Source organism: Amblyomma americanum, chromosome 4, assembly GCF_052857255.1.
Source record: "Amblyomma americanum isolate KBUSLIRL-KWMA chromosome 4, ASM5285725v1, whole genome shotgun sequence".
NCBI lineage: Eukaryota > Metazoa > Arthropoda > Arachnida > Ixodida > Ixodidae > Amblyomma > Amblyomma americanum.
In genome coordinates this window covers 171,092,348-171,104,771 of record NC_135500.1, presented here as the reverse complement: position 1 = coordinate 171,104,771, position 12,424 = coordinate 171,092,348, and the positions used below count along the sequence as shown (strand labels likewise).

The following is a 12,424-nucleotide window of genomic DNA, read 5'->3' as shown; positions in this document are numbered from 1 at the left end:
CAGCAGGCTCTGCATTCCTAGCGTGCGACGGATGGTTTAGTGCCCCCCTCCACGTCCCCCCCTCTCTCTAGCTCTCCCCCTTCCTTTTCACCACGCGAGATTCCCACATGGGGACGACAGGCGTGGGGCGGTAGCAGCGGAAAAAGAGGAATCAACGCCGGCGGTAGGATTCCGGGTCGGCTTCATCGGCAGCCCACTTTACCTATAAGGCTGGTGGAGAGGCGGTTTGTAAATGCGATCGCCAGATGTGTACTATAGATTCGAGCTTGGATACGCGAGGCGCAGCGGAGGACTGGTTATCGCGTACGTGTGCCGCCGCTACAGAGAAAAAAAAATGTCCGCGAATGAACCAGCCTATATAGAGAAGCGCACGCCCGTGCGACAGCGTACAGGGGCATGCGCGCGAGCACTGACCACGCCATGCGTAAGAATGTGTTCGCGACAGGCCCAACATGCGCACGTGTGTGAGCACGAGTGTGCCCATATATGTCTGCTTCTTGGGTCGAGCTTCCAAAAACCAACAGTAAATGGTCGCGAATGCAAAACAAAAAAAAAAAACACCTGAAACGAAAACCGCTGCAAGAGATGATAAAAAGAGAGCATAAACGAATATTCCGACCTCGCTAGGGTTGCGGGGTTTTTAAAAAAATGTAGCAACGCTCGAGAAGCCACAAACAAGCGCGAAAGCGAGCGGACGGGTGAGAGCAAGAGCGTAAATCTTGGGAAGAAAGAAAGACGGGCAAAAATTAAAAATAACCCAGAGGACAGAAAGTAATATAGTGGGAAGGCCAGGCGGCGGCCCGGGCATCTTCGGAGACATGGAGAAGGCCTCGAGAAAAGAGGGGCGAGAGAAAGAAGAGAAAGGCTGAAAAAAAGAAAGCGGAACTCAAAGCGCGGCGCGCAATGAAAATAGGAAGAGAGTTTCCCAAGCAAATGCGCCTCCAGGAGTGGCCGGATTTAAAATATGGAGAAAGGGGCAACGCGCGCAACGAACTGGGGCTGCCTGCCCTATCTGCGGCGGCGCGTATTAAAAGAGCGCGCGCGGGGGGATGCGGTTTTTAAAAAAAGTTCAGCGCGTTTTGCGTCGCACGATGTGTATACCAGGGAGGAGAAGAGGCAAAAAATATAATAAAGTGGGGGTGGATGAAGATGAAGAACGGGAGCAAGTCGGACGGCGACGCTGGGCTCCTTCGCACGAAAGGAAGGGTACCGTGTGCCGCCGCGAGCAGTAGCGTATGCACCCCCCACCCACCCACCCACACGCCAGCGTGCGACGGTAGCGGCTCCCGGAGCGGGGGAAAATGTGTTCTCAGGGGTGTTCGCTTTCCTGGGCGGGGGCCGATCCCGACGCGCGCAACCCTTGTGTCTCCTTCTTCACTCGGTGCTGGGCAGGTCTTCGCGGTGCGGCGGCGGCGGCGACCGGAAGCGTCGCATCCTCGTCATCCTTTCCCGCCGGAAGCAAGAGCGCAGCGCGGTAGCTGCTCAAGCGGCGGTGTGTTCCTTTTCTTTTCACGTAGCCAGGCGCGACGCATCCAGGTCGCTGACCTGGGCGAATAACTCGCGCTACTCTCGGAGATCATGTGTGTGCGCGCGCTCCGGCGAGGAAGGCGACGGTGACAATGACGTACCGCTTTCCAGCCCACGGTGAGCTAGCGCCTGTGTGTGTGCGTGTGTGTGAGTCGCAAAATTTTGAGACCCCCCCCCCCCCCCCCCCGCCGCTGCGACAGCGGCGCCAGAAGGGCGTCTTGGGGAGCTCGCTGAAGAAGATGAGCGGATGCTGAGTCGAGTCGGAAGCTGTGCAATACAGTTGTTGGAAGAAAGGGTGGGTTGGAGGTTCCCATGGGCTGTTGTTGGAGCTTCCCGCCTGCCTGTCTGCCTCTTCAGGTAAACTGGTGGTTATTTCAACGCACCTCGGTATCCTGTGCGAGTGCTTCTGTGCGCGTGATTTCCTAAATAGCTGACTTGTGGTGAGTTAATATCCGTACATTTAGGCGACAGTATATGCGGGTTGGGCGCAATGGTTATGCAAGACCGGCAGACAATGAGACTCGTACTGACGGATGGCAGCGAATCCGCGGTGCCTTGAAAAAGAGGTCCCGCTGATTAGCCTCGGGAGGCGACGCGAAAGACTGCCCCTCATGTCTACAGAACATCACTTCCACCCCAAAGCTCTCGCTCTCTGCCAGAACCGCGACGGTGTACGAAAACAGATCGTTGCATCGGATCAAAACGAGTGTGGCCCGCTTTCCTGCGCCAGTTTTCGAGGCGAGATAGCCTTTATGCATCCCAAGCACCCGTATATGCCGCGCGACCGAGATGACACGGGCTCGTTTGCACCCAGGCGGCAAGTGGCACCGCCAACGGCAGCAGGCGCCAACAGAACCGCCAGAGCGCTCACTACTAGCGACAAGCTGTTGTTATCCCCCGACTAGTTACACAGAAGCAAACAGGAGAGCAAAGTGACAAAAACGGGGGCGCACAAAAGGACGTCCGCAGTAGCTTTACCTCGGCAGCGGTGTGTGAGTCACAGTCAACGGCTCGGCGCGACGGCACACAACATCGGAGACAGTCGAGATGAAGGGTTTCGCTCCGGGGCCGGGTGGGGAGGAGAAGGGGAGAGGGGGCACCCGTAGAGCGAGCGAGCAACCCGCGCTACCGCGAGCGCGGCCGCGGCGCTGCGGGGTGTGCTATTTCGGGAGCTGTCCCGGCGGCTCGAGCGCTCGCACTGGGCGCTTGCGCGCGCGAACTCGCCGCCGCATCCGAAGGGGCAACAAAGCGTTGCCCGACGATGGTGGTGAGGGGGGGGGGGGGGGGGGCCGAAATCGCGATGCGCGCCTTCGAGTAGCGTAGCGAGACAGGCGCGTCGCACAGACCGTCGCCGTGCCAAACAAACCCTGTGGGATGCGCGATTGCTTCCTATGCGGCTGCTCGCTTTTCTGTGGCCGTGAGCACGCGCCCGCCTTCCGGGTTGATTAGGGCAAGGCGTTGCTACTTTCACAGCAGTATATATACACACAAATGTGTGAGGATTGCTATGAGGTGGCTCGACACCCCGAATCAGGCTGCGGATAAATTTCTATCAACTGGCGTTCTGTGTAACGCGTACTGATATCGCACGGCGCACGGGCGTATTTGCACCTTGTCGCCATTGAAGTGCGGGCGGGATTCCATCCCGCGTGCCTGGGATAAACAAGTTGTGTAAGAAATTTTGCCAGGCGTAGACGGTGTCCTGCTGTCTCCTTGATGCCACCATCAGCTATGGGATGAGGAATAAACCACGGGCCTGCCTAAGTAACACTGACAACCGCATACTTTATCCGACTCCGCGGATAACGGGATTGTCCAAGCAACGGTGCACACTCGTCGTCTTATCACTTAGATTATTCGTTTTTAATTCAGCATGCCAACGCCTTCGCATCCACAGTTCCATGTTTTCTCAAAAAGAACTGCGTTTAATTGATCTTCATTCTGCGACATAAAACTTCGCCACCCTGCACATGTGTTCGGGTATCGTATACTCTTTTCAACGTTCATACAGATGGCATCCCTGATGCGACTGAAACCACCAGGTCACTGTTCCTGCATGGCTTAGCGACGAATGTTTCCCTTCGGGTACATTTTGAGCAGAACGGGCGACATGCCATTTGGGGAAACAAGATAACCAGCAATTCTGGTCTCACGCATCATCGACGCGGATAGTTACGGCCGAAACTCCCTGCAACAGCCCACTGGCCCACAAGCCTTGAGCGCACGGTTCATATCTTTGCGATGTTTACGAATTACGTCTCCATGCTACTATTTTTTTCATCGCACTTACAATAAAGGCAACGATACTTTTTTTTTTTTTAAGACGGATTTGCCTCTTAAACATGCCAAGAAACACTCTTTACAGGCTTCTCTCCACCGTGTTTCTGTCAGTCTCTCTCCACTATTCATCGCTTTCGCGGCTTTGGAATGGACTCTGTTCATTCAATGAATTGCAAACGCCACTGGTAGCCTGTTTTCCCGCCAAAAGCAAATAGCATAGAGACGTACCGGAGACCGTGCATCGGAACTATCGCAGGTACTGTACACCGCTCAAGCTCCCTCCACAATGGGTATACCTAAGCCGAAAGGACAGCCTTTGAGGCAAAGAAAGGTTGTTTCAAGGGTCCCTTTGATTGACTGCTTTCCTCCCCTTTTTTATTTTTACTTGTTTCTTATTTCTTCAGGCCAGCCCCGGTCACGATCTGCGCCAGACGCTCGCGCGGGTTTATGCGCGGGCACCCTTCCAAGAGAAGAGCTCGTCGGCTGTCAAATTACTCAACGCCGGAGCGTGCGCGGGCACCACGGTCCGCTACAATACATGCCTCGGCGCTCAGAAGAGCAGCGACGCCGAGACGCCCGCAGCTGTGTGACATGCCACGGTGCGCTCAACCTGCCACCCCCCCCTCTATACACTGTTGCTGGCGCGCGGTTGCAAAAATGAAGCGACGGTCTGGCTGCGCCAGCGCGTTTGGTGCCTGTGGCATTGCAGCCGCCACTCAAGACACTGGGTCTTAGTGAAGTGTGTGTACTGAGCAGCGGCGGTTGCGATGCTGGTACGTTCCTAAAGCAGGGAGCGGTGATCACCATTCTTGCTTGGCACGTACTTATGGGCCGCTCTTGCAAAGTGCGATGCCGCACTCGTGGAAGACAGAACGAAACTTTCCCAGGCGTTCAGTTTTGACGAGAACATGCTCTCGGTTTAAGTCCTGTAAAGGCTACATTTAGAAGACACATGTTGACAGGTTCTCGATGGACGCTGATGCCTCCCAACGACCTCGTCTCACATTCACACGCCTTTGACGTGGTTTCTTAATTAGCGCCGAAACAGCTAAGTCAGCAACCAGTTCCCTAGAAGTGGTTTGGCGACGAATGAAACGGGAAAGACAGGTTGCCGACGGAACTAGTTCAGAACTTGGTGATTTAGATAAATTGAATGTCAATGAGGAGGCAAAAACACGAAGCTGGCCTATACAGGCTAAAAAACAACGGCACTGCTGCTTTCAGTCCGGACGCGTGACGACCGCGTTTCCTGCAAGTGAGAACTAAATCGCGTTTAGCACAACTCAGCTGTTCCCGGTTTCGCGTTCTCCTTCGCATTGTCCCGTTTGTACTGCGCGATAGAACAGCATAACGATTGCATTCAAGTTCTAATCCATGCTGGACCTTTGTCTCCCCTTTCCAGTGGCCGAAGCAAAACCACGCCATGCCCTTGTATCGCTGAGATAGGCCACTCGGGTGATGCTGGCGATAAATGAATGGAGTACACACACCCGGAAGCAGTGAAGAAACCGTTGTTACGCTGTGCGCATCGGTCTCGATATCGGTCCACGCGGGGGTGGTGCACAGGTGCATGCAGCACTGACCATTTGGAGCCTCTGCTGGACGAGCAGCTGATCGCGCAGCTGCTGCAGCTGGTTGATCATCTCGGTGAGGCGACGCTCGTTGTCCCTCAGGCTTCCGCCGGACAACGCCAGCCGAAGGGTCTCGCCCTCCAGCTGAAGCGTGACGCGGCGCCGGCCGTGATCGCCTCCGCCGTCCGCCGCCGCTGACCCGTGGCCGCCGCGGGACCTGCGATATGCCACGAAGACGATCGAGCAGGTGGCCCGTAAAAACGACTCCGCGCAGCAGCAGAAACGGCGCCAGTATACCGTGCGCTATGCGGCCGGCCACCGACAATTAACAGCCCCGCGTCGAGCGAGGAAGCTATATAGAAACGGCAGCCGAAGGGGCAGCATTATACGACGCACACATGCGCGCGCTCCTCAAGGGTGTGTGCCTGTCTGCCTGTTTGTTTTGTTTGAGTGAGCACGAGATAATAAACAGTCGCGCCAATAAAGCGAAGAGCGGCGTGGCGCGCCGGTGGCATGTGTAGGCGAAATTAAGGCAATCAATCCGCCGCAGCCATGGCTCTAACAAGCACGTTAACGGACGAAGCCCGGGAAGTGAACTGAACAAAAGATAAAACACCAGTGAAACAGAGAAAAAAAATGAAAAAAAGCGAGTGCCACACTTGTAGCTGTGAACTGTTCGGCGTCTACACGCGTATTCCGTCCATCACGTATCGAGAAGAAACACAACTGACTAAACGAAACTTGTGGATAAAGATGCGCTCGCGCGGTTCAGGCTCACAACCTTGCCGTATGGCCCAATTATGAGCGGCTCTAAAGGGAACAAAACTTCCAACTGGAGATTCCAGTGTGCCAGTCAGTTTGTGAATGGACGACTCGCCGAGTTTACACGGTAAGCGATTCAGTAAGTCAGAAGGAATGAACCTACGTTTAGTTCAACACTTGGTGGCTAAATTGCGAAGGAAAGCTCGATAAAATAATCATTAAGAAATCCATTTTTTCTCGAAAGGATACACTGTGTACAGTAAACACTCTGTTAACTTAAACACGATAGGCATCGTCTGTAAGGGCGGTACGCGTATAGTTAAATTTGGGGAAGGGGCTGCGTAGTTTGAAAGCCAAAACCTGCAAGTTGTTGCCAACTTCATAGCTATAGAAAAGGGGCCCCTTGCGACATTAGGGTGGCACAGGTGCGAACGAGGACACACTGCTACGCCGCGACAGTGTCGCTCTCAGTTCCGGCAGCTAATGTGTTCCAGCAGCAAGCCGACGAGGTCAATTACGCTGTCACGAACTTCATTCGCCAAAGGGGGACTTCGCAAAACAGCATGCAGAGCGGAGAGACACTAAGCTGTGCATTTCGAGAATGAACTTAAGGTCGATGATTGAGAGCGAATAAGCCTGACAGCGAGCGAGTAAACTATTACTTGATTGAGTTAACGAGTTCGTTAGAACATAATTTCACACATGAGTGGCAGTCAGAAATATTATAATTAGTATATATGGCGTTCGTTGGTTCGGCTGAGTACGCACCGCTTCCATAACTGTGAGCAAGCGGTACAAATTTCGATAACCGAACAAAAACTGTGCGCTCGCCGAGAGCGTATACAAGCACTGTGACAGACACAGCAACAATCGAATTTTTTCGAACCTGTCGCGAAGCTGTAGGCTGAATACAAAGTACATGGCGACTTGCCTACGCTCACCTTAAGGTATTTGTTCACAGTTTCGTGGGTTTTAGTAAAGATCAGAGTTAGTGGAAACGAGAATAAAATTACTACGCCCCGCATAGAACATTTCGCGCGATTCCACGTCTAAACACAACTTTGAGTTCAAGAAAAACACCCGTGTAAAAGAAACCAAAGGAATACACTAAATAAAATTTCCGTCAATATATAACGCACGACAATCAAGCAGCGACTGACGACTTTTCATAACTTAGCAGAAAATCGAAACGAAAGGGCAGTAGTATTAGCCTCTGCCCCAAAGCGACGACAGCAAACTTCCGTGCGCACGCGGCACCATCGCAGCCGCGAATCACCACCCAAAAGAGCTCAGCATCTCCCTTTCTTCTCACACCACCCGAGCCTCGGTCACTGCCACGCGCCCAGGCGCGCAGTCCGGGGCGGTGGGAGGGGGGGGGGGGGGGGGAGCCGTGCGGCGCAGCGCAGCGCGCAGGAGGAGCCAGCCTCGCGGCCGCCGTCCCATTGTGCTCGGGGCGCGACGAATCGAAGCGACGACGGCGACGCGAGGCGCGCCGGCGCCGCGCGCCCGGCGACAATCGGTTCTCCACCGGCGCGGATCCATTGTTCGAAGACCGCCTACCGCGAAGAGGGAACGCGCCCACGCCGCAGACAAAGGGAAAACACGCGAAGGAGAAGCGAGCGCCGTCGCCGCCGAAGCGCCACGCGCGCGCGCGCTAAGCGGCGAGAGAGAGATGAAGGAAGAGGGAGAGGCGAGCGGGCGCCTCCTCCTGAGAAGCTGTCTTCTCCGCGGAGGCCCGGCCCATTGTTGGGAAGCACCGCCCTGGCATTGTCGGCGGCGCGCCAGCGACGGTCGGCGCGTGCGCGGGAAGGCGGATCGTACCGGAGCGCCAATCTGGTCACGAGACAATGGCTGCCGACACAACGCTGCAGACATAACCTCTCTCCCTCTCACTCTCTCCCCTCCTATCTCGCCCCCAGGCAGCACACGTCGCCTTCCCAGCGGGCCACCGAGAATCGCCGAGACGACAGCGACAACGACACGCAACGCTGCGTCGCGCACCGCCACGTCCCTTCACCCACCGCTGTTCCCCCTCTCCAAGCCACCGATCACGCGACCCCCATATAGGGTTTTGCAGACTTCATCCCGTGATGTGATTTGGATGCCGGCGCATGCGCCCGTTACAAGTCCCCCCCCCCCCCCCCCCCCCCCCCCTCGTTCCCTCGGGTATCTTTAGTTTCGACTTTGCACAACCTGCGCAGGTTTTTGTTCTCCTCTCCACTGGTTCAGCGGCGGCTATTGTTAGCAGACTGCCGCATACTATTCTGAGGTAACGCTGTACTAAAATGGACGCCCCGTCTAGCATTCCTTCACACTTCGCTCAACGACTGCTGCTGCTCCCTTCCTTAAGACAGCCGTTCCGATTACACTGAAAGAACATACAGGTCGTGCAAACGCGAAATATATGGGACACTGACACACGTATGCAGATTTAGTTACTATCCCCCCAAAACGGACTGTGTTACTGCCAAGGCACGTTGCTTCATAGGCCTCAAGTGCAACACTTTGCGACACAGTTCGCAGTCGTGCAATTCCCGCGCTCCATGCAGCTCGGAAACTCCCCACGCGAGCAGCCCTGGTGCTCACCGGTGTTCCATCGGCGTCCTGGAGGCCCCATCGTTGAGCGAGGCGCTTGTGTGCATCTTGGAGGTGAGCCTCTTGAGCACATCGTCCATGGACTTCTTGGGGCGGCTCCCTTCGGACGTTGGCGGCAGCAAGGGCGGCGGCGCTGGTAGAGGCGGTGTGCGCTGCTGCTGGTGGTGGTGCAGTTGCGGCGGCTGCTGACGACGCCTGTGCTGCGAAGCCGCCGATGTCGTCGTTGTGGTGGTCAGGTTCTCGGCCGGCGATCCGGGTCCGCCGCCGTACGCGTCCGAGTCGTCGGAGTCAGTGTGCCGGGAACCGAGGGCGCCGTGTCGGTCGCCCGTCGCGTAGCTGCCGTGATGAGACGCGTTCCTGCGTGCGCAAAACCTCTGTCTTGAGGACAAGGTATACGGTACTGGTGGAGCGTTCAGTGCACCAAATGTCGGCCTGCGCAATGACCCCGGCAAGCTTTCTACCAAGCTGGAGGAGGTTCTGTAACTCCCAGTAACTGTATCGAAGCTGGGGGCGTGGTTCTGTTTTTTGCTGATTAGGAGCGAGCCCAATTACATCTTTACGACTTCACAACTTTAGGCCCCGCTTGGTGCGGCTCCTGCAAAATAAAGCTTGAGTCCACTACACATAATGCCAGCCTGACAGCTGGGCGCAGCTTTGCGCAACCTTGAAGATAAAACGACGTACCTTTAGAAAAATCGCTTGTGCTTTGGCGCTCTTTGGTCAAAGCTACCTTCACGCCATTAAAATTCACCATCATTATAATCCATTAATCGAAACAAGGACTAATTTTGCAACCTGCACTTGTCCGAGTGATACGCTCTGAAGTAGCCCACGTGTTGGCCTTCCGATCCACGCAATGGACAACGCTGAAAATATTTTACAGCTGTCACAATACTACTATATATTTTAGCATTCAAATTAACGTTTCCTTCTGGTCCATTCAACGTGGAAGGAGAAAGACTGTATGACAAGATTCGACAGTGTGAGTAAAGAACCTAAGAATAAAGCGCGAACGGGACTGCCATTAGCAAAACACGATATATTTAGTAAAATTATTCTCATCTTAGAATTCTCCTCAGCAAGCAAAATAAGCTTGGCAGGCATGCATGTTGGGACTGTCACTGTAACTTCTAGCGATGTGAAAAGGAGACAATCATTCTTCAGCTTCAGCACTTATACCCGTACCTATTAGCGAGTTTCCGGCAAAAACCAAAATCAATTAACGCCAATTATCATTGTGAAACGCGCTATACATTAACGCGCTGAACTTTTTACGGACAGAAAAGAAACAGAAACGTAACACAGAGCGCGAACTGACAACTGATTTGTAATGGGTGGAGCAAATGGGTTTTTTCTTGTTTTTTTCTTCTGTCCCACAGCTGGCACTTGTGTAACCCGTATATAAAAGAAAATCTGCTACACCCACTAAAAATAAGTTGTCAGTTCGCGCTCTGTGTTGTGTCTTCATTTCGTTTCTGTCCGTAAAAGGTGCAGCTCGTTTCCCCGTGATGAACAGTCAATTAGGCCGAATTGTCACACTTTTAACCTCACTTAATCTCCAAAAGTTTTAAAGAGTGCAGTGATTGTTATGAGAAAATCCCGAGATGCATGATTTGGTGTTATTTTTGGATCCACGTTTTCGCCATGGGCTACACCTTCCACATCACCACGGATGGGCTAGCTTGCGAACCTTAATTGCTTAGAAACGCTGTAGCCGCGCTTTAAGCCCCCATTCCACTTCGCTGCGATTAAAACATTAGCCGAAAGCTCTCTTTTCATGTCTCAGTTTCGTGTTCACTGCTGCCTTTCTATGCTCGCCGCTTTGCCACAGGAACGTAAGCACCTTTGAGAAAGTTGGCACACGAGGCAGAAAAATTTTATTTGGGCAAGAAAGAAGCTTTAGAAGATATTATTTTTCTCAACCGCTGTTCTCTTCTTGTTCAAGCACGTACGCCTGCTTCTTTTCTTAGAAAGGACTCACGACATGGCTTTACATGCCTCGCCGATAAAAGCGCCTAAAGTAGCTGGTAGTGGCCGGCGTTCTGCTGTCTTGAGAAGCGCTTAACAGTTCTTGTTTGTCTTCGTTAATTGTGCCGTTTAGCGAAGCTTTGAACAATTTTGTTCCCTTTATCCCCACACCTGTTGCTCCTTTTCATTCATTTTGTTACCTTAAAGACGCCGGTAGGGTAAATACAGAAGGGGTGGGCAGAAATAAAATAAATATTCTCGATAACAATATACCCTGAAGTTAACGCCAGCCACTGATTAAAGCGAATCCCACCTCGTTGTAAACAAACGCGTTTCACAACGACTGAAAATGAAGGCCTTTTTTCCCCCTTCTTGAAGCATGCAAGTGTGCGTATAAAGGCTGCAGCTGACCCATTGGGGCTGTGCGCCAGCACGTCGGAGCCGAGGCTGTCCGAGCGACCGTCCTCGTCCTCGTCCTCTTCTTCGGCCGCCTCATCGTCGTCCTCCTCCATGAGCTGGTCGGGCGGGCCACCCAGCAGCGCGCGGCCGGACAGCAGCGCGTCGCCGTCGCCGCACGCGCTGAGCCGGAGCCGCCTTGCGGTGTCCTCGTCGTCTTCCTCCTCTTCCTCTTCCTCCTCGCCCAGGGCCCCGTCTTCCTCCTGCTCTTCTTCGCTCCGCAGCTCGTCCGTCGACAGCTTGGTGGGCGGACTCTTGCGCTTAGACGACATGCTCCTGCGAGTAACAAACAAGAATACGCAAAGGTCTGTCAGTGCCATCACTAGTTGCTAATGGGTTGGCAAGTATACGGTCTCTTCCAAAGGTAACCTCCCAGTCAGCATTGTTTACTTCTAGGACGTATAATTGAGCACCCATGCCATTCCCCAAGCGCCACATCTCCGTTAGGTATAGGAAAACCCTTCTCCTCACCTTTCAATACCTTTTCAACAATTTTTCAATACTTTTTCAATACCTTTCAACACTTTTCAATACCTATAGGAGTCGGAAGCAAACCAAGCTGCCCGGTCACTTTTGACAGAACCAGCCCTTACAACATGCTTACTCAGATATGTGGAGAGTGGTATGGTGGTGGTGGTAGTGGTTTTATTAAAAATAATAGTAAAAAGGAAGGAAAAGATTTTTGCTAGCCCCGGCATCTGCCATCGATACTGAAGCACCTGAGCTGGGGCAGCGGAAATAAAGGACAGCAGGCAGAATGGAGAAATGAAATGAAAGAGGTGAGGGGACAGGAAGAGAGGATGGGGGGATAAGTAATATGTACAAACTATTTACACAATAAGAAATGTGTCCAGGTTGTGCGCGTGATTAGTTCATTTCAGAGGAATTAAATCACACACGCGCACAGCACTGTGTTGGTTACAACTGGAGTGGGGCGTCCAGTTACTAATCGTTCAAGGTAGAACTCGCGGAGCGTTCGGTCACTGCGTTTAACTACCTGACAGAGAACAGACGGGACGTCAAGCCCGTGTGTTCGAGGAATGCACAGAGGCTCTCCAATGTTCGCTCACGAGTGCGCGCACTGCCCTGCGGCCACAAGAGCGTCCTGATGGAGTCTGGTAGTATGCCCTGCGCCCTATAGGCCGCGAGCATATCGCGACGAGTGGTATGCCCTGTTTTACATTCAGACGCAATATATGAGCTATGAAGGACGCCGTAGCGGTGGGCTCCGGCTGCCAAGAGTCCCCGAGTTGGTGTTATGTAAG

At 53.5% G+C, this 12,424-nt stretch overlaps 1 protein-coding gene across 12 annotated transcripts in view; it reads right to left on the bottom strand.

Annotated features, from left to right (window-relative positions):
• LOC144128648 (uncharacterized) overlaps positions 1-12,424 on the bottom strand; it is a 714,737-nt gene that overhangs the window by 97,931 nt on the left and 604,382 nt on the right. For all 12 annotated transcript variants that reach the window (XM_077662210.1, XM_077662211.1, XM_077662205.1 and 9 more), the window contains 3 exons: positions 11,115-11,435; positions 8,727-9,092; positions 5,391-5,595 (listed from right to left, as the gene is read on the bottom strand). In XM_077662210.1, coding sequence (XP_077518336.1) covers positions 5,391-5,595; positions 8,727-9,092; positions 11,115-11,435 — 892 coding nt within the window. The remainder of the gene's footprint in view (positions 1-5,390; positions 5,596-8,726; positions 9,093-11,114; positions 11,436-12,424) is intronic.